Raw genomic sequence first — 20965 nt, forward strand, 5'->3', positions numbered from 1 at the left:
GTGGTGGCCACGTGAGCAGTGGTCCACTCCAATGAGATTCCCAAATGGCAAATGCCAATGCCCCGTGCCCACCTGAGCCACTGATTCGGCCCCCCTCAACAGGCAGAGGGCATCTTTGGTGGCCACTAGAACTGCGTGTCCATTTCTGCTGCCCTCTGCTCGGCGCAGTCCTTGACTTGGTGAACGCATGAAGACGCACGCCAGTGAGGCACCCAGTGGGCCATGGAAACTCCATTAAAGTTTACGAGATTTAAAAAGTGCCCACGAGATTACCAGTCAGGAGAAAGACGCACTGGAAATAACAGACGAGAAGCCCAGCGGACACCACTGTGCCCCCCCCCAAACCCCTGTCTCTGGTGCCCATTGCCAGCTCCTAATGAGAAGGTTCAGCTGGCATTCATCCTGTCCCCATCACACTAGGGGTCACCGAAGCGTCACCTGGTCCCCTGCCAATGCTGCGGTTCATGAGTTGGTGGTAGCAAAGCCTCATGGGACATTTCCACTTTACTTTGGCACACGAGCCGATAAACAGGAGGATGGCAGCCGCCCACCAGTGTCGGGTTCAGCAAGTCAGGCCAATTCCAAGGAAGAGCAGAAAAGGAAATGAAAGGCGGCAGCGACTGGGGGGACAAGATAGCACAACAACAGCTGCCACTCATCCATCCTAGTGGGCCACCTCACTGGTGTCCAGCCTCAGCATTGGCACTGCCAATCACTCAGTGTGCCCCCCCCCACATTCTGCATCCGCACCTGCTGCTCATCTTCATTATGGAGGATGACTGAGGCAACATCTGCATCCCTAAAGTAACAAGGGGCGCCCGCACGCCCCTCATGTGGTTTCCATCATCACTTTCATCCTTGGCCCGCCGAGCATCAGGTTTGCATTTCGGCAGGACGGCCCCCCATGCCGTAGAGTCAGCAGATGTGAGAGGCCGGGACCCCGTGGGCCCATCAAAAGCTCCTTATTAAAAACCAATAAAGAGGTGCAGAGGAACAGATGTCAGAAATGGGCACCCATGGGGGACGAGGCACATGACAGGGTGAGAGGAGGAGGAGGAGGAGGAAGAAGAAGGACATCCGGGAGAGCCCCCTGCACCTGCCCGACCAGCTCGGCTTCAGCTCTGGATTCCTGGAAGTCAAGGAGGTGGCTGCCCGCCGCTCAGCTGACCTACTGGCACGGTGCCCGACTTCCAGAGAAAGAAATGAAAGAAAACAAAATCAAAGAAAAGTATTGGGTTACATGTGCATGCGGTGGCATGTCACACACCTGAATGGGGCACTGTGCCAGCTAACTTGTTGAGCCTGTGCCCAGTGGGCACATCTTTAAGAACATTCAAAGGCGTCAGCCCCCTTACCTGGTTTGACCATATAGTGCCTGGTCACAGAGCTCCATGCTATGAATAGTGACAGATGCCACCCGGCCCGGGTGACGACACAGCAGTGACTGACTGGCACCCGCCCTTCTCATTCTCATTCTTTATTTGCCCTTTTCTCGTATTTTACAATTCTGACCTGTTATGCCAGAGCTCCAGAGTGGCCCCCACGTGGCGAGACCCCCAGCTTTTCAGTTCCTTGGGCGACGACGTCCACTCACGTGGTGACAGTAGTTCAGCGTGAAGCCCCATTAAAGTGTCCCTCGGTCAGGGGTCGGCGGCCACCTCTGCCGACCTCACATGTTCTACACATTCACATCAAGGCACAAAACGCAACAAACAAGGAAAGCAAAGTCCAGTGTGGGTGGAAGACGATACAAACAGTGCTTTACAGAGAGACCACGGAGACCACCGCGGCGCCTCCGTGAAATGCAGTCCCACGGCCCACCGGAGGCGAGACCCTCACGCTCGCACTCCGGCGCGGCCCTCAGGCGTACAGCATCAGTGCCAGGGTGCGTGGCACACGGGCGTCCAGCCAAGGGCCTCCCCGTGCCACGTCCGCCGCGCCTCCACAGCTTCATTTGGCTCCGCGGGGGGCCGGCAGCTAGGGGGCGCAGTCCCGCAGGAAGCGGTGCACTTTCTCGAAGGAGGGTCTGTCCTTAATGTCCCGACTCCAGCAGCGCAGCATCAGCTCAAAGAGCAGCTGGGGACAGCGGGGTGGCGAGGTGAGGAGGATCTGCAGGGGGACAAAAGGACAAAGTCAAAATCGGCAGCATTGAAAGAGTGTGCCACAATCAGACAGGTGACAGAGACAGAAGGCAAAACGGAGAGGCAGACAGATAGACGATGACCAGTCAGGTGTGGCATCTCCGTTCTGTTGGAATGCCACAGTGTCACCATTCAACTGTCCCCATTAGTAGTCTGGCTGTTGAGACGCCATCAGTGCCCACCACCTGACAGACCGCATGTGTTTCATTTACGACGAACACCCGACCTTCTGACCTGCCCTGACCCCGCCTCCAACCAACCAGTAGCACCGCCCCTTCTGAACAAACTGCAAGATGGCATCAGAGCGGACTGGCAGGCGACACGACCCCGAGCCTTCACTTTGATTTCTTTTCATTGTTTAGCCTACTGTGGTAAACGGGGGCCTCTGAGGTGGACCCCCAACATTTTGACTTTAAGTTCAGGACAAATGTTGGCATCCTGTTCACTGCAAGACCTCAAAACACTCCGGTCATTTCAGAAATGAAGGGGACAACAACCGAAGATTGGGGGCAAAATGGGTAGACAGGGGTACATGGCACCAAGTGCAGGGGCAGGCCATTTCACCATTCAGTTGTGCCCATCAAGTGAGGACAAACTGTCCAAAGGGGCAGAACTGCGCTAACTACATTTATTAACAAGGCGCGACTGAGCAGGAGATGACAAACACCTAAAGGACCAAAGAGCCAAAAGGTCAAGGTGGTGGTCGAAGTGCCACCCGCCATGGACTGCACCTACCAGCTAGTGAGGTTCATCTGGCCATTTTGAAGGCCTTTGACCCCTCGGCGCCATACACCGTTGTCACATCAGTGGCAGTGTGGCACCAGGGGCAGCTCCTAAGATCAATAGAAATGACACTAGCTCTCCGAGACACCAAGGCCAGTTGAGGCAGCAGTGGGCATCAGAAGGCGGTGACAGAGTCCTGAGGACCATCGGTAGAAGTGCGCCAAGTTAGCCTGTTAACATTCATGCCATGGGTGCACCTGGCAAAACATTAAATTGCTCAATTTATGGACAAGCAGAAGTTTTAAACTGCCTCATTATAGAAGTCAGGGGCTTATGGGCTACGGTTGGGACCCGCAAGACAAAGAGAAGAGAAGTCACCCGAGGGGCTTCAGGAAACACCGAAGGACTTGTGTGTGAATGGAGTGGTCCAGCAACTCATACACAGGAAGACATGGCTTAAATTAAGAGTCAGCTGGTGAAGGAGGACATTGGGGCATCGGCCCAGACCCTCAGTGGTAGGGCAGAGCTGGCAGAGGCACTCGGACCCCCGATGATCTCACACAACAGAAAACTCGTGAAGATGCAACTGTGCGGGCACCAACCCCAAGTCACTTCCTAAGTCACCTTCCATCTCCAAGCCCCTTTGTCACCTCGTTTGATTTAGATGTGGCCAGGAGGGCCATAAAAGACCTGACTGATGTCATAAAAAACAAATAAATACAATTCCGAGGACCATAATCTGTGCTTTGTACCTTGTCCTGGTCCTGATAAGCAGCCCCTCCTAAGTCGGGAAATGTCATCCAGCCTCGACAGATACGGGAAGACCCTCAGTATGACGGCCTTGGTGTGTGTGTGTCTGTGTGGCTGACAGGACAGGACAGGCCAGCGGTCCTCCATTCCCCTGCCTGATGCTGTGCCCCCCCCCCAACCCCGTGGTCTGGGCGGCTGGTGGACTGTGGTGGGCCGTCACAGAGTGAATTGAATAAAAGCTTTGTTCCTCTGGTCGTCTTCTTCTTCTATTCCCAGTTCTATTTTGGACTTTACATCCAACTCATTAATTAAGACATCCCACTTCTCTTCTTTTGGGGTGCATTGTGTGCCCCCCTCACTACGGTCCAAATTACAACTAGGGTGGGCTCTGAGACCTGGCACTGGTACTTTAGGTGTCTGTTCTCAGGTAGGCTGCTCTAGTGACGTGGCACACGGTGCCTACCTGCTGGCCCTCGTTCCTGAAAAAGCTGCCGGTGTTGGCGATGACCTGCTCGTCGGACAGCTGGCTGTAGGGCTGCTCCTTGCACAGGGTGAAGATCTCCCAGAGGGTCACGCCGAAGGCCCACACGTCGCTGGCCGTGGTGAACTTTCCCTGAGGACGGACAGACAGACAGACAGACAGAGGACATTAAAAACGTGGAGGAACTTGGAATGAGACAAGTGGGCCTAAAGGGGGCAGCATTGACTCGCTACTGGAATGAAGCAGCCCGTCATCCTGATGGCACAGAAAAGCCCACCTCATGCAGTCCCCTGGGGAATTGTGGCCCGTGCCGGGTTAGCTGCCCGCTTATCATGGAGTTCAATCCCACAGAGCCAGCCCAGAGCTAAAGGGGTACAGCTTTGGGACTGGAGAAGACACGGGGAGAGCATGCGGCATCACACAGAGGACGACTGGGCAGCCGGCCATCCTAGAATTGTACCACAGTTACCCAGCATGCACTTCACATGTGGCAACAGGGAGTTAAGCAAGTGCAGAGTGGCTTTTGAAATGTCAGAGTCTTCCTCTTAAGTCAGCCTTTCACAACCACTGGGCTGCGGCCCCCTTTGAGGTGCAGGTTGCAATCGGTGGGTCGTGTAAAAGCCATTTCAGCTATCGAGTTGCTGTGACATTCCCTTCCCTTTGCTGTGTGACATTCTCATTTCATCAAGCAGAAGCCCCCCGCTTTTCTAACTGTGCTTGTCTGACCAAGAGAAGCTAAAGTGCTATTCATTTGCTGCCTGTGAGGGGGTCAGCGGGGGGTCCAGAGGGCATAAAGGTTGAGAAACTCCAGCTGAAGCCAGAACTGCTGGTCATCTTATGGCAGCCAATCAACTGTCTAACGGGGATGTGGCCTTACACTGGCCCTTCACACCCATGCCAGCCTTTGATTCAGGACGTGCCAGGCTCATTCATACCCACAAACAGCTGATGGCCAACAGGTCCACAGACCTTACAAAATGGCAGCTGGACAGAATAAAAGAACAAGTGGATTTTAGGTTGGCAGTGCCCAGCAATGAACGTTTGAGGTGGCGTCCACTAGCAACCCCTTCATGGAGAAATACATTGAAGCAAAAGGAGGAGGACAACAATGGGCTGGTGACAGTCCTGGGACACTTGTGTCCTCCAAGAAGGTGAGTAATGGAGCAGAAGGTAAAGGAGGTCACAACGGGAGGAATGTGAGCTCAAGAAAATTGAAAGGAGAAGGAAACACACACAAGACTACAAGGGGGAAACACGTGAAGGCGCTTGACTTGTTCTCAGAATGTGCCAGCAACGTGACCAGGTAGAGCAGGCGGCATGAGAACAAAATACCAAGAAACGCAGAAATGAAATCGGACGCCAAAAGTAGGAGGAGCAGATGGGCAAACTGAGCCGAGTTCAGGAACTGTGCCAGCAGCCGTCCAGCAAGTCATTAAAAAAAAGAGCCAGGAAGGCGAGATGTGCGGAGTGATGAAGAGGAGGAGGAGGAAGAGCAAAACCCACATGGCCTTCTGGGAAACAGCAGTAGACAGAGGTGTGAAAGGCGCTATAAAACTGACCAGGAAATACGGCAGGCATACTGTAGATCGATGGAAGTTTATTTGACCCAAGGTGAGAGAAGATCAAGAAACACGAGAACAAATGACAAGAATCCCAGAAACACACGAGAACTACAAACGGAGGAAAAGCTCGGACTCAGCCCACCGCACGGGGGGAAGCAGCCTCAGCCGCCCCTCTTGACACGCATCGGCCGAATGTCCTCCATGCTGCTGCGTGACAAGAGCATGTGCAGCTTTGATGACAACGGCACTCGGTTTCGCTGTAATCCTCTCCTCTACTTCTACTTCCAGGGGGTCCCGAGTGCATCCCACCACTCAGCCTGCCCTTTTACTCATCTTGTTAATTCAGCGGTCCTCTCAGTTTGTGACGTGACAAGCCCAGCATTCCACACTGGCCATCACAGAGCGCATGAAAACCAAGGGTCTCCACCTCTGGCCCTGGGTGGCCGCAGCGGGTCATCCCAGCCTGATGCAGAGGATGTCACCAGCCACGTTAATGGCACGCAGTCAGTAAAGAGTCTGCTCTGCCCCTTCTCTTCTGCAGTCCCTCAGTGCTGCTTGATCAGTCCAGCCTGGTGCCAACGTGGACCCCCAGAATGGTGGGCTCAGGGTGTAGCGGCTCTTTGGTGAGGTGAAAGTCAACAAGCAGCTTCTTGCATCAATGTGAGAAATGGAGTCTGCAGAGCATTCAGAGCTCAGCTCGCCTCTCCATCGATGTGGGGGTCCCTGCTCAGGAATCCCATTCCTCGTCTGTAAGCAGGCTGGCAGGACATGAAAGCCGTGGCCTCCTTGAGTTTTGTAGTGACAGGGAAGCCGCTCCACACTGTTGGACCCGAAGCCGGAATTCCAAGGAGAATCCGATCAGCGGGCCGAGAGTGGCAGGGCTGGGGGGCCGGAGTCACAGAGTTGGAGGTTTTGTGCGTCAAAAGAAACACAAGACAGACAGACGGCCTTCAGAAACTTAACAGACACCAGCTACACATCCAAACAAGATGATCGCGGAGGAGGACGACGATACGAGAACGTGCGATGACACTCTGGAATATCGAAACAAGAGGAGGGAGGAGATGAAAGGGGAGACATGTGGAGGGGAGTGGCAGGCGGTGGAGGGACGTAGACAGTTGCTTTTTAGTTGAGCCTCTAGTTTTGCTTCCATCTTCTTTTTCCAACCAGCAGCCATTGAGGGTGGAAGCAGAATCTGGGAATTTGGCGTTAAGCTAACTGAAGACGGCGAGGTCAAAAGAGGAATTTGTGTAAAATTATGAGGGGTGAGAAACCTTCACGGGCCGTCAAAGCGAAGAACAAGCGGTGGGGTCGGCCAGGAGAGGAGAAGACAGCATTGAAAGTTGACCACGTTAAATTAGAACAGCAACAAACGCGGAGTAAGGAGGCCAAAACTCAAGACGTTCAAGACAAGATGTCGGGCGTTTACCAGAGGCACGCAGAAAACATCAGATTTAAAGTGCAATTCACGAAACAGAAGAAATGTGCAGGTTCCTTCTCCTAAAAAAGTGAAACATTACAAAGATAAAGGCAGTGCGGGCGTCCTAAAGGACCACCTACAGAGGGAAGAAAGAGGAAAGTTCTGGAAGAAACAAAAAGCCTGCTAGCAGCTAACAGAGACAGTAATTGGGACACAACGAGACACTAGGAATGACATCAGAGGGTCCCAACCGAGAAGCAACCAACGCTTTCAAAGAACACAAATAGAAGTCCAGCAGCAGGCTGCCTTCCAGCTGAGCTTTTAGGGGCCGGCAATGTCCTGAAGGTGCACCAAGACCACCATGAAGGAGTCCTCCATCCATGGAAGCAAGGGACTCATCCCCCAGACCCCCTAAAAGGCAGACATAGAAGAAATAAAACACTGGAGGCCAATCACTCTGTTAAGTGAGGATCACAAAATATGGAGTGGGAAGACGCAACAGAGATGGAGGAGAAGCAGAGCTGTGCAGCCCCCCAGGAAGGCACTCTTATATAATTCAGCCCTGCTGTGGGATTCCCCGGTACATGTAAAGGAGGGGGACACATGGAACTGCAAGGAACTCAGTCCTTCAAAAGGGGGTCTTAACATATCAAAGGTCAACACTAAGGCTTTCTGGACATGACTTACAGGGGGCTATCAAGGCACAACAAGTGCAATTCAAGCCTGTTGGCACCTTGCAGAGGAAATTAAACTTGGAACTGGGACCACCATGGACCTTCCTGGATTGCATTGAGGGGGCGACCTCAGGACGGTGGGGGTGTGGGGGAGGACTTCATGTCAGGGTCACATGACTGAAACACAACATTCTCGGCAAGGACAGTGGAGAGAAACAGGGAGATGGAACAACTCAGAGGCCAAATATAACAATCCTGGGCATAAAATCTGGAGAAGCCAAGAGGACTTCAAGACGAGCAAATGATGGAAACGGACTTGTGAAGTGGATGTTCTAGCAGTGCATCCTCAAATCCTTTTCTTAAGTTTTCACCACCATGGAATATTGAAGCTCAGGCATTAGCTTGTGTGCCCGAGATGGCACCAGACAGAACAGGAAGCTTCAGGGCATCCAATAACAAAACACCAAGCATCCACAGATTACCAGGACATACTGGGGCTGCTCCAGGGAGAGGAGAACACAAAGCATGGAGCAGATGGGAGACTTTGGTGGGGGAACAGAAAGTGAAGACACCCAGGGGCCCAATCAGGTGAAACCTGGGAACTGACTGACGAGCCAAAACATCAAACGTCACGGAGATCAAAACATCCGTGTGCCACGTGGGCATCTGGCAGCCTTCCACAGAAGCTGTGTGTTCCTCTGCTTTGGCTTTTTGTTTCTGAACTCGTTCTGCTAGTCAGTAATTCTGATCGATGTGAAGATTAGATCTGATCTGCTCTTCCTTCTGCCGTTTCCAGGTCATTCTCAGATGCCAAAGAAATGTTTGTCTAACAAACAATGCCTTGATAAAGAAGGTGTTGAATCTTCACGATTTTTACAAATCAAGGTAACTGCTGTCCACCAGGGGGCGCCAAGGAGCACAGACCCACCAGCTTGTCTATTCACCAGGCGCTGGGCCCCAACAGACCCCTCAAAAGCCGTCCCACACTCACCAACAGGATGCTCTCCCAGGCCATCCAGCGGATGGGCAGCACAGCGCGCCCCTGGATCCGGTAGTAGTCGCAGCTGTAGAGGTTGCGGCTCATGCCGAAGTCTGCAATCTTGATAGTGAGTTGGTGGTCCACCAGGCAGTTTCTGGTGGCCAGGTCACGGTGAACAAAGTTGAGCGAGGCCAGGTAGCGCATGCCGGAGGAGATCTGGACAGCCATGTGCAGCAGGTCAGTGAGACTGTGATGAGAACGAGAACGGGAGAAGAAGTTAGCTGGAGAGCGGGCCAAGGTTGGCCACTCCACTAGCCAGGCGGGTGACCTCCTTACCTGACTGACGGGATGTTGTTGGCGTGTGTGAGCGTGCTCTCCATTTCACGCTGACACAGGAACTGGTTGAGGTCTCCGTTCTCCATGTACTCAGTGATCATGCACAGCGGGTCCGAGGTGATGCACACCGCCAGCAGGCTGATGATGTTGGGGTCCTTCAGGCGGGACATGATCTTCACTTCCTTCAGGAAGTCATTCCTCAAAAGAGCAGCACAAGACACTTTGATTCCTTTACACCCGTACCTGCAAGACCCCACTCCAAAAAACCAGGTGGAGACACTCACTTGGCGTTTCTGCTGGCATTGTCCTGAAGTTTCTTCACAGCAACCAAAACTGGCTGGGCATTGTCATCCAAGAGGTGACTGTCACCCTGGAGAAACTGCTGCAAACCAACCGCTTCACACAGGTGGACCTGCAGGAAGAGACGTGTGGCTTAACAGACGGCAGGGGGCTGATGGGACACTGGGAGACGCATGAGGCCTACCTCTCCAAACTGGCCCTCGCCAAGCTTCTCACGGAAGCGCAGGAAGTGGCGCGGGAACTCCCCCACCGAGACCTCCTTGCGTGTCAGGGACTCCACCGTCAGGGCTGGGATGGCATACATGTTGCTGCCGGTCACCCCTTGTAGGCTCACGATGTCCGTCTCGGCGTAGTGAGGGGCGCCGGCCTGGGAGCCCTGACGAGGGGTGCACTGCGTCAGGTCTGGCTCAGCATAGTGGGGGGTACTGCGGGGGGAGGCCTGGCGAGACGTGCACTGCGTCAGGTCCGGCTCAACATTCTTTAGTCGGCGTCCTGCAAAAAAAAACATCGTGGATAGCAGCGCCCCAAGTGGAGACCAAAGGAACTGCATGGGGGATCTCAACACTAGACACTCCCTGGCCCACATCATGCCAATTGGCAACGTGATTTAAAATCTTTGATGACTTCCCGGGGTCACAAGGCAGCTACTGTAGTATGGGACCATTGGGGTCAGAGTATAGGAAGGAGTGACACACAAACTCCACATTGGGGTACCTGAGTTGGCAGTTTTCACAGTTGACTTTCTCACATGGGCAGGAGGTGCCAGTGGGGGGTCTTCATCAGTAAGCGGGAAGATCCTCTCGTATTCAGAGGTAGTCTGGGCATCACGTGATGGAACGGGTGGGTCCTGGGTCACAAAGGCAGAACCGCAGGGTGACAACCACATGGTCGTCCCTTCTTCCAAGATCCGCCGTGGGGCCTGTGAAGACAGGGTGGTACCCAGTGGGTTGGCTGGTGGGCACGAGGCCTGGCATGAGAAGCTGGGCTCACAGACGTACCTTGTGCACTCCTCCATGGACACACTGGCACCACAGAATGAGGAAGATGATGACAAGTAGCAGCAGGATGATAGCGACGAGGCAGCCAATCAGAATTGAGGTGCCCGAGTCACTGGGGCGCTCCACAGGCCGGCTCATTACAAATGGAGGTGTGGTCTCTGGAGAAAGGAAGGAGAGATTAGATTGGGTGAGCCATACTGCAACAGAGTCCCATTTCCCTCATCCCACATCCCCAGACTGAGGCCCACTGTGTAAACTGGTGGCTCCAAACTGGGTGAGCAAGTGCCCTGTGATGGACTGGCACTCTGTCCAGGCTGTTTCCTGCCAGGTTCAGCCCCTCCCCAACCCTGGAATGGATTAAGTGGGTCTGAGGACCACCACATGTGCTTGGTACAGGTCTTTGTGTTCATGCCACATACTCACTGACTGGTATACTTGGACTCTGGCCAATGGTGGACCCCACAGCAGGAGCCGACGTGCTCAGCCTAGATGGCAGCCGCGTGTTGACAGGTGCAGCTTTGCTCCTCGACTCATCTGCGCCTGCAAAGACACAACAGGGGACACCCAACTGCAACTCCATCAAATGGCCACCAGTACCCCCTACACCCCCCAAGGACAAGTCGACCAGCTGCTTACTGCACTGGAAGGAGATCTCGCTCAGCATCATCCAGGTATCCGCAAACCAGAAGCGACAGCGTGCCGCCCGACCCAGCTGGCCACCCAGGGGCACGGTTACAAAGCGGGCGCTGGGGTTCTTGTCGTCCAGGATGGTAGTGATGCCCACCTCCTCCTGCTCCCAGTTGGAGACCAGCTGCCGCTTGAAGACGCAGGAGACCTGCTGAAAGATCTTCACGCCTTTTGTGAACATGTTGTTACAATGAACCTGCCGAGAGACGAGTGAAAGTGAGAGTGGGCCCAATAAGTGCCACCCGGGTGCCAACCAGGTCTGATATTACATGGTACCAGCTGCCATGGGGGCAACAGGGGTGTGGGAAGTGAGCTGACCATTTAAATGTTCTTTAAATTGAAGCTCTAATGGCAAAGATGTTTGCTTGCTTTTTCAATGCTGGATTTCCCTTTCGTCCCCCAAACCCTTCATGCATCATTTACTGGTTTCACTGGTTTGCTAATTTACCCCCAAACAACTGTAGTACACTTAAAAGATGATTTTAGCGTTGGGGTGGCATAGGGGTTAGTGCTGCTGCCTCACAGATCCATCTGTAAAGGTTTGCCCCATCCCCAAAGACAGTTAACTGGTGACTATAAACTGGCACCAACCAAGCATAGGTGTCTGGGCACTGAGGTGCAGTGGTGCCCAATACTGCCAACAGCTCAACAGAAGCTTTTCCGAGCTGTAGAGGGGGAGCCGCTCAGGGCTGGGACTGCGGGCACCTTGGCACGGTTGGGGCCATACAAGGCCCTTGTAATGGAGCGTGGGCAACAGCTGCTCAGGGCCCTCTTGTGAGGATGTGGGGGCACAGCCACAGGGGGCGCTAAACAAACCCTTGAGGTTATTAGCTCATTAAATTCAAGTTTGCACTTTTCCTCCGTGAACTTTGCCTTGTTGATCGACGTCACCTGCCCCGGCGTGCCCGCTCGAGTGATTCACAGTTTGTTTTGCTCCTTCAGTGGCAACGAGCAGGAAACTGTGGCACAAAGGTAACCTGGCAGGAGAAGCCCCCCGGCCTTGATGGAGTTTGTCCTGCATGCCTGTTCAGACGCAGGCACCTTGTGTGGCCCTCTATGGGGTAACGGCGAGGTAGCCACCCAACTGCTTAGGGGTGAGGTCACCCGCCTCAGCCACACCACACTGTCAGATTGGTGCAGCTTATCTGGGGAGTCCCAGTAGGAGGGCTTCAGGTGAAGTGACCCGGGGCAGTGACAGACCCTTGGCCACTGTGGAGGTCTTCAGGTTTTGTATTTGATCTGTGACTCAGAAGGGGCAGTGACAGGACCTGGGCCACCATTGTGATGACATGAGTGGGTGTCACAGCCGTAAGTCCTGTGGGGTGTCATTTAGGCATTTCCAGTAGGAACTGGTCCACCAATATGAAGAACCCCAGAGGTCAAAGAGCCTTTGGTGAACAACTGCTGCTCATCAAGCCCTGAAAGATGCTGGTTCTGCTTCTCTGATGTTCTTCCACTGGAGGAATTTTGATTTAAGAAACAAAAAGAACAGCAGATCAGCCATTTGAAGGTCACCCCATCCCGGCAGTGTGTGGCCCCCCAGGTTTTAAAATTCACATCAAATCCCAAAAACTACAACCCCTTCACAAAGACTCTGTGAATGGGCGCCGTGCCACTCCCAGAGAGATGCTGGGATCCTGGGACAAATGAAGTGGCACCTAGATGGCTATTTTGAAAAGCACCGCTGCCATCTGCTGGTACCTTCATGGAAGTGAAGTTTCTCAAGCGATCAAAGATGAAGTGCAGCTCCACGTAGCCCTCGCTGAAGCTATCGTTCCTCCAGCCCACATAGTCGTAGCCCGGCCACACGCGATACTGGTGGGTCTGCACAAAGTCATCAAGTCCAATGAGCCCATCGGTCAGCTGCCCAAGGCCACCATGTAGCCACCTGTAATGATGATAAAAACTACATGCCAGCTTCATAGATGAGGCAGGCCACCACTAGGGGGTGACAATTACAGGAGAAATCAAGAGGCTGAAGGGGGGGTGAGGGACCCAGAAGCCCACTGGCCCCCCCGACACCTACCTGCGCTCCAGAATGCCATCGTAGGTCGAGTCGTTGAGGTACGTGCTGGGATAACCCGGGGCAGCCATGGTCTGACCTTCCGGAGCCTCGTAGGACGTAAGCCCATCTGAAAGGAAACAGCAAAAGTGAAAAAGAAATGAGTGACAAGCGAGGCCATCAGGGTGGTCCGGACAGGTAAAAACTGATCAAGTCGAACACCCACAGTGTTCATAGGTGGGCACTGCCACACTACCGTTACTGTAAGTGAAGCTAGGGGCACATATCTGGTGGCTCTCAGTGCCCAACCATGAGCCTCTGTGTGAGGAGCCCACCAATGCCCTGACCCATGGTCTCCACACTTCATCAATGCCTTTTGAGGATCCCGTTGAGACCCCCATGTCACTCGCTCTGAAGTGCCCTCCCCTCGGCCCCTCTTCTCTGCACAGTCTCTCTGTGTGTTTCATGTGTGCGAGGGCCAGAACTGACCACAGACCCCCCAGTGCCACCTCCTGATTTAAATCAAAGCCTGAGGAACCCCCTCAGTCCACGGGTCACGTGTTTGGCCAGGCCATCTGATGTGCCACGACTTTCAGTCATTTCAGTTCATCGTGAAAACCAACTTTGGCGAATGCAGCAGAAACGCCTGAAAACTGCAGGGGGATTCAAGATGGATGGACTGTCACCAGTGGGCGAATATCCTGCTTTGATCAAAAGGGGTTCAAAATTAAAATAAATAAAAACAATCCCACTCCAGTCATTTCTGTGCGGTGCCCTAAGCCAGCGGCACATGGCAGGACCTCTCGTCCGAGGGGGCCGCGACTGTGATCTGGTGGTCATGAAGATGGCTGATTACGGCCTTGTCACACTGCGCGCCTTATCTAGCGATTTCAGTCACAGACTTCACGGCCCTCATTTTGGAGAGTTGGTGGGAGTCGCCGCCTTCCTGTGATTGACAGCCAATCAGCAGTCGCCAGAAAACACAAAGACACGTGGGTGTGTGGAGCCTGAATTGGATAGTGACGACGATGATGATGGTGATAGTGATAGTGGTACTAAACTGGCACACGCGCGCACGTCTTGGTTTCCTGCTATGAAGACCTGAAAGCCACGCTTATGAACTTGGCTTGCTCTTTGACGCACGTTTCTTTTAGTGGTCCCATCGTCGCTCCTTCTGCCCCACCGGAGACGCAGCAGAGCATTCTGGGAAGGCCGAGAAGAGGACTTGCTCTCCACTTCTGGCGTGGACTCCAATACTTTTTTGTACAAACATCAAAGCCCCCGGGTTTCTTACCCACCACACTAAAATGGAGCCAAGACACGGGAGGACCGGAGCAGCATGTGACTAGTGTTCCAGGAGGTGACCCACTGCAGCCCACCAGTCCGGTCAGGCCTGTAAGACGGCGAGATGGAGAAGAACCTTCACTGGGAGTTTGCAGGCCCACCATGTGCAGACCCCCTTTTCAGATTTCCTCACATAAACACATGGCAGCGATTTTAACGAGGCCTGTGAGCAGATTTACACACTGGCAACAGGACCCCCGCCTCCCAGATGCTTTGATGGAGGGTGTGAAGGGCTGGAAAGTGGAGGGACGCAGCTCATGAAAGAAAGTCCCCCGAGACGCATCCAAAATATGCTTTTCTACTTGAGGATCTGCAGAGCTCATAAAGTTATAAAGAGTCGGGTGGGCAGCTGCACCTGGACACAAGCCCCCTGGATCAGACCGATTAACTCACAAACAAAAACGAGAGGTCAGGCAACCAGATATGGAAGACGCTGATGACAAGGGATGGAGGAGAATCTCCTGATGCCCCCAACACAGGGTGGGACAGGGACCCCGGTCCATCGCAGCGCGTCTTCAATCCTCACACTGACGTCAGGCCAATGCCCAATGTTCACAGTAGGATTAGAGGGGCCAGTCAAGCTGAGCTGCCCACATACTGAAGGAGACCCCCAGGCTGGATAGCCATACATGGAGGGGTCCCAAACACCACAGAGATGCACTTGGGCCATTAGTTCAGATCAAGAGCGTGGTGTTACATGGCAGCAGCGCGTACGACTGTGCCAACTGCAGGTGATAAATGTCCCCAGAGTGTACAAATGTCCCTTGAGTGACAGCTGCAAGGCTGAGATGCACTTGGAGGCAGCGGTGGGATTTCTCGGCAGGCATAGCATAACATTACATTACCTTCAGACTGACACCCCTCACTTCAGCTGCCAGGTGTAAAGACAGCCCACCCGCCCCACCACTCCTCCCCAAAGCTTCAGGTAACAGTGGCATAGGATCAGAAGGAAGGAGCACCTCGGGTTTTGTGTTTTCTGTTCACTAAAATGACATCCTGGAATCGAACCCCTTCTTGTTTCTCGTGGCGCTGGAGACGCTCGATGTGTTGACATGGCGGTCTTAGAATTTCCACGGACCCCAGAACGCCTTCGACAGTTTGGGCTCTTGGGGGGGCAGGTGGTCAGCAGGTGTGGCGGTGTCTGGGAATCACACGACTCAGAGGTGTGTCATCCAAACTTGACTCACAGTTGCTGCCAATCTCAACGCCATGTTGTCAAACTCGTCTGCCTTGTCACTTTGTGACCATGTCCCCTGGGTGGCCATGACATCTACCTACAGTCACTGCAACATGGCGTCCTCCATCATTCACTCTTTGCCACCTTCTGGACAAACGCAACTCGGAATGTAATGTTACAGTTGGCACTGCTGGCGGCAAGTCCGACTGGTGCCCGGTGGGTGTGGGACTCTGCCAGGACTGTCCTTTGTCACCGATTCTGTTCAGATTTTTTAAGGACAGAATGTCTAGGCACAGCCAAAGAGTGGAGGGTGTCCAGTTTGATGGCCTCAGGATCACATGTCTGCGCAGGTGATGTGGTCCCCCCGCTTCATTTGGCTGTGACCTTAGACACGCACTCGGGGGTCCGGGATGAGGATCAGCACCTCCAAGTCTGTGGTCACGGGTCTCAGCCGGAGAAGGGTGAAGTGGCCTCTATGGATTGGGGATGAGCGGAGGAGTTTAAGTCCCCAAGTGAGGGAAGAAGGGCACAGATGAGGGACAGGCAGATCGGAGCGGGGTCCGCAGTCACATGGATATTGTACCGGTCAGTCTGAGGATTGACACTCACCTGTGGTCAGTGACTGAGAGAACTCTAACATGGATACAAATGGTGGGCACGAGGGTCCTTCACAGGGGCTCAGCCTTAGAGACAGCATGAGGAGCTCAAACTAGAGATGCTGCTCCAGTTCAGGTGGCTCAGGCCTCGGGACCCCTGGGGGTCTTGGGCATGTCCAACCAGGAGGAGAGCTCAGGGAAGACCCCAGGAGATTCTGGATAAATCTGATCTTTCAGCTTAATGGGAGTTCCTGGCAAGCAAGCCCCCCTGGAGGAGTTGGAGGCGGTGGGGGGGACATTTGGGCATCTTTGCTTAGATGGCTGCCCCCAAGACCCACATAAGCATCAGAAAATGAATGGGTGGGCGGCTGGATGGCATTTCTTTACTATTTTTCTTATAACGTGTAAAAAGCGCAGAACGCCGACTGCAGGAGTGTAAAGACCCCCCGACTTTTCCAGAATGAAAGGCGCTGCTCTGACCATCGGAGATACGCAGCACAGTGGCACTGCCCCCGTACCCCATCGATGGCCGCCTTAGGTCGCCGCGAAACACGACACGACGAAACTGAACAGGGAGCGAGGAGCACGGGAGCCAAGTTTCCCGTCGTAAACAGTTTTGCGAAATCGACACTAAAATTCATTTCACAATCGTAAAAACTCACTCGGCGTTTTGTTTTCTCCGTTTTTCTTTTTGGGACGCTTAGCAACGGCGCACCCCCATTGTGGACCCGCCGACTTCTCAGAAAAGGAAAATAAACGGCAAACGGAGTGACAGCCTTCTTGGAAATGCAAAGTCAACCCACGACGAGAAAAACAGGCGGGCAGCGAAACTCGGGAACACAAAAACAAAAAACCTCAAAACTCTGAGCGCGGCGCGCTGACCCAACGGGGTGTGACTCCGGCCTGGCCGTCCGACGGCTTCCCATCAGCCACTGTGCACTCCTGCTGCTTCATGGGAAGTGGGCACTGCTACCAGGATACAGACGAGAACAACAAAAATATTGGGAGGGAGAAAGGCCTTTGTATCGCAGTCACCCGCCGATTTACGGCCAACTGAGTTCAGGCGATTTGTACTTCTGGAGGGTGGGAAACAACTGGGGGAGAAAGTTCTGGAAATCGCATGCAACACAGCCTTCGCTCTTCATCTTGTTCTTGTCTCGCAGGGTCTCGGGTGTTTTCTGACTCCTTACGGTTTGTTCAGATGGGCGCCGCTCCACGTGGCTAATTCTCAATCACGCCAGTTCCTCAGCCGTTATGGTGCTGCACCCCAGTGTTGCCTTTTGAAATTCAATGACGACCCACCAGCAGTAATGTGAATGCAAACCGGCCCCCCAAGTGAGACGAGCTCACTTAGAAATGGGGCAGCACTGCCAACGGCTTCGACCTGCTCACGGACCAATGATGGTGAGACATGACCCAGTGGCACCGCGATCCACACCGCCTTATACTGAACCAGCGTCGCGGCAGTTCAAGTGTGCCCGCTGGTGACCCACACCAGACCCAGTGATCCTTCTGGCCGACATTCGCACATCAAGTGCCAGCCTTCCTGGCTCCATGGTGCCCACCTTCAGCTCACTAAACAGCACAGTTTGGTGAAGCAAAGCCAGTTTAGTTTCTCTTGGATTGCTGGCACATCGTGAACATCAAGCTAAAGGTAACCCAGACACGGGTGATGCCCCCCAGGCCCCAGTCCTGTGGTCCACGCTAGGGGGAGACACGGGATTGGCAGACACAGGCAGAGTGGGCCGCCATTCAGGTCTGCAGGTCTCCACGTAGTTTTGCCAGCTTTTGGACTCTTTTATGAATATTTAAAACATTCAGAGATACCTGCAATGTCACGCCTTGGCAAGCTGCCATGTTGGTTGGCATTTCTTTACTGTCATTAGCTTCGTTGCTACCACATGACAGCCACCGTGACGTTAGAAAAGTCAGCGTCGCACATTTCATGGTTGTCCAAAAGTCAGTCAGGGTACAAATTCAAATGAAGAACGTTGTGTGGTGCCCATGCTGTGTGGCACTGTGTGTGCATCTTTGACTCAGCATTCAGTGGGCTTGGTGGTCTTTTTTTGAGCCCCCTGCTAGTATTTCTGATTATGCTGCCCGTCCTCAGTCCGTGTTTCCATCGTGTGTGGCAGCGGTCAGGATGCTCTCGTCAGCACACCACACAGGCGGTTCATGCCCACTGCCCTCTCAACAAAGGCGGCCCCCCGACTGTACCGAGTGCAGTATCAGACACATTCGTTCATTTCACCGCACTTGTTCATTTCACCGCACTTAGGAGGAGCGGCAGGTGTGCCACCTCATTGGATGACACCGCTAATGGCACGGAAATCACCAACACAGCCTGGTGCCAGCCTCCTGGTGAGTGGTGCCCCCTGTCGTAAACACCCTCCGTGTCTGACCTCAAGCTGGCGCTCGGCCACTCCGCGGACCCCCTCCTCAGTACTGTAGACTTATCCTGTTGACCTGCTGGTGTCGGTGCAGACAGAAGGACAGACGGGGGGGCAGGCGAGTCCAGCAGATGAAACGGTGCAATAGGCTCCAGTGGTGGACCCCCAGAGCCCCACTCAGTGGAGGAGGCGGACGCTTTCTGTGATACGCCAGTGATATGATTGATTGATTTGTCCGTTTATTGGGCAGCGTCGTTCTTTACTTGTCTTGCACTCGCCCCGCGTTTATGTGACTGCTGCACTGCGGTGGTCCCGCGACTTTGTGTCACTGCACGCTGCAATGCTCCGACTGCATGGTGTGACTTGACAACGAGAGCAGAGGTGGAGGACACACGTGCGGGTCATCGTATGTTCTAGGACTCGCTCACGACGGACCCCTCCGTGATAAATACAACGCTGGACCCCCGGCATTCGTTCGGCTCCCCCACTCACCGCTCCAGACGCAGCCGTAGATCTCAACACGCAGACACACCGTGGTGGGGATTTCTGTGACCGGGATGATCCGCACGTACTGGGCAATGATGGGTGGGCCAAGGTCCTTCAGGACCACCTCGTAAGGGTTCTCGTTGCCCTGGATCACCTAGAAAGAGCAAGTAATCATGAGGACACGGGTTCAGGGTGCCCGGCGGGGCAGCAGCTCCCTTCACTCTGGCATCGTACCTTTTTACCGCTGCGGTCCTTCCAAGACATCCATCGCTCGCCGTCTCTGCTGTAGTCCATCCGGTAAATGCGGGCAAACTCGTTCCCATTTCCCCTGGCATCCCGTCCCTGCGTCCCCACCAGTGTCACAAAGTAGAGGGCACCGAGGTCAATTTGGAGAAACTGCACGTCTGAAGGCTGAAGGAGGCCCGCTGGGCACCAGGCGCCATCCCCCTCATCCCTGTTGAGCCTTCAGGAGAGGAAAACAAACAAACAAACAAACTACTAAATAAACAAACAAACAAACGCCAGATTAAGAGAACCAAACTGCTCAGCAAGTGGCACAACCTGGCATCCCCTTACCTTGCGTAATGTGGTCCGGTGCTCTCATACCACTGGCTAGATGCTGTGAGGTCATCATCCTTTATGGTGCCATCCTGCATGCCCAGCGCATAGCGGCAGTGCCCTAGAGAGACACACAGACAGGGGGAATTGAGGCCTCATGGGGACAAGAACTCAAGCAAAGTGACCTGGACATGGCGGCTCCTTACGTGGGTCAATCTGAGAGGACACGTCAGCTGGTATGAGCAGCAGCAGGAAGCACAGCATCATGGGGAGGGCGTCTGCTATTCCAGCCTCAGGTCTACATTTCCAAAGGGGTGAAGATGAGCTCCGTGTACCTGGAATTAAAACAGCAGGAGGAGAGCGGTGAGGGGACAAAGACAAAAACCAGGATAGCGTGCACCATGCTAGAGAAGACCACCATTATAGGAGGGCTGCACCTCAGGCCTCATCTCAAACAGCAGACAGCTCAGGGGTCATTCAGCCCTCACGGTTTCACATTTGGGTTCCTGGCCCCCCAATTCTCTGTATGCCCCCCTCAGCTGGCTCCACTACGCTCACCCTAGAACAATTCTGCCTTCCAAAAATGTCCTGTCACCTCACAGGGTAGTGACAGGTGACCCGCAATCTTTAATCTCCTCCCACCAACTAGTCAGACAGCGGAGCTCCACTGGTGGGGACGACGCTCATGAAGCCTCCATCCATCCATCATCCAAACCGCTGCATCCTAACTACAGGGTCACGGGGGTCTGCTGGAGCCAATCCCAGCCAACACAGGGCGCAAGGCAGGAAACAAACCCGGGGTACGGCGACGGCCCACCGCAGTTTAGTCTCCATATTAGAGAAAAAGACACAGCAGCACTTGAGGAGGTCCAGAGAAGAGAGCAATGGAGAAGGAAGGACAGAAGGAGGTGAAGATGTGGCAGGACTGAGAGGTTAAATATTATGGAACGGGATTAGGATGGTGCGTCCCCGCTGTTACTTTAAAATGGACAAATTATTAGGGACACCCGCTCATCTATTCAGTGACCTAATCAGCCAATCAGGTGGCCCCAGCGCAATGCATAAAAGGCTGCACATCACACGTCAGGAGCTTCAGTTTATGTCCACATCAGACACCGGAACGGGGACAAGATGTGACCTCAGTGAGTTGGACTGTGGCATGAGGAGTGTTGGTGCCAGATGGGCTGCTTTGGGCATTTCTGGAACTGCTGAATCCTGGGAGTTTCACGCACAAGAGCCTCTGGAGGTCAGCCAGGATGGTGCCAGCGAGTGGCAGTTCTACAGATGGAAAGGCCTTGTTGATGACAGGGGACAGAGGAGAATGGCCAGACTCAGGATCTACCACACCTCGGACCTTGAGG

General features: G+C 53.9%; 1 protein-coding gene across 2 annotated transcripts in view; it reads right to left on the reverse strand.

Moving 5' to 3' along the window:
* Positions 1-1461: 1461 nt before the first annotated feature.
* The window catches only part of ddr2l (discoidin domain receptor family, member 2, like), a 30249-nt gene continuing 10745 nt past the window's right edge, over positions 1462-20965 (reverse strand). Inside the window, exons 2-17 of one of the 2 annotated variants that reach the window (XM_039774222.1) lie at positions 19811-19939; positions 19623-19725; positions 19281-19509; positions 19053-19200; positions 13078-13183; positions 12753-12939; positions 11001-11247; positions 10788-10904; positions 10365-10522; positions 10081-10285; positions 9551-9858; positions 9351-9478; positions 9067-9264; positions 8743-8977; positions 4078-4227; positions 1462-2109 (exon numbers count right to left, since the gene is read on the reverse strand). In XM_039774222.1, coding sequence (XP_039630156.1) covers positions 1978-2109; positions 4078-4227; positions 8743-8977; positions 9067-9264; positions 9351-9478; positions 9551-9858; positions 10081-10285; positions 10365-10522; positions 10788-10904; positions 11001-11247; positions 12753-12939; positions 13078-13183; positions 19053-19200; positions 19281-19509; positions 19623-19725; positions 19811-19871 — 2712 coding nt within the window. In that variant the 5' untranslated portion in view covers positions 19872-19939 and the 3' untranslated portion in view covers positions 1462-1977. The remainder of the gene's footprint in view (positions 2110-4077; positions 4228-8742; positions 8978-9066; positions 9265-9350; positions 9479-9550; positions 9859-10080; positions 10286-10364; positions 10523-10787; positions 10905-11000; positions 11248-12752; positions 12940-13077; positions 13184-19052; positions 19201-19280; positions 19510-19622; positions 19726-19810; positions 19940-20965) is intronic. The other variant, XM_039774223.1, reaches the window with a different exon arrangement.

The sequence above is a fragment of the Polypterus senegalus genome, chromosome 13 (assembly GCF_016835505.1).
Source record: "Polypterus senegalus isolate Bchr_013 chromosome 13, ASM1683550v1, whole genome shotgun sequence".
Lineage (NCBI taxonomy): Eukaryota > Metazoa > Chordata > Cladistia > Polypteriformes > Polypteridae > Polypterus > Polypterus senegalus.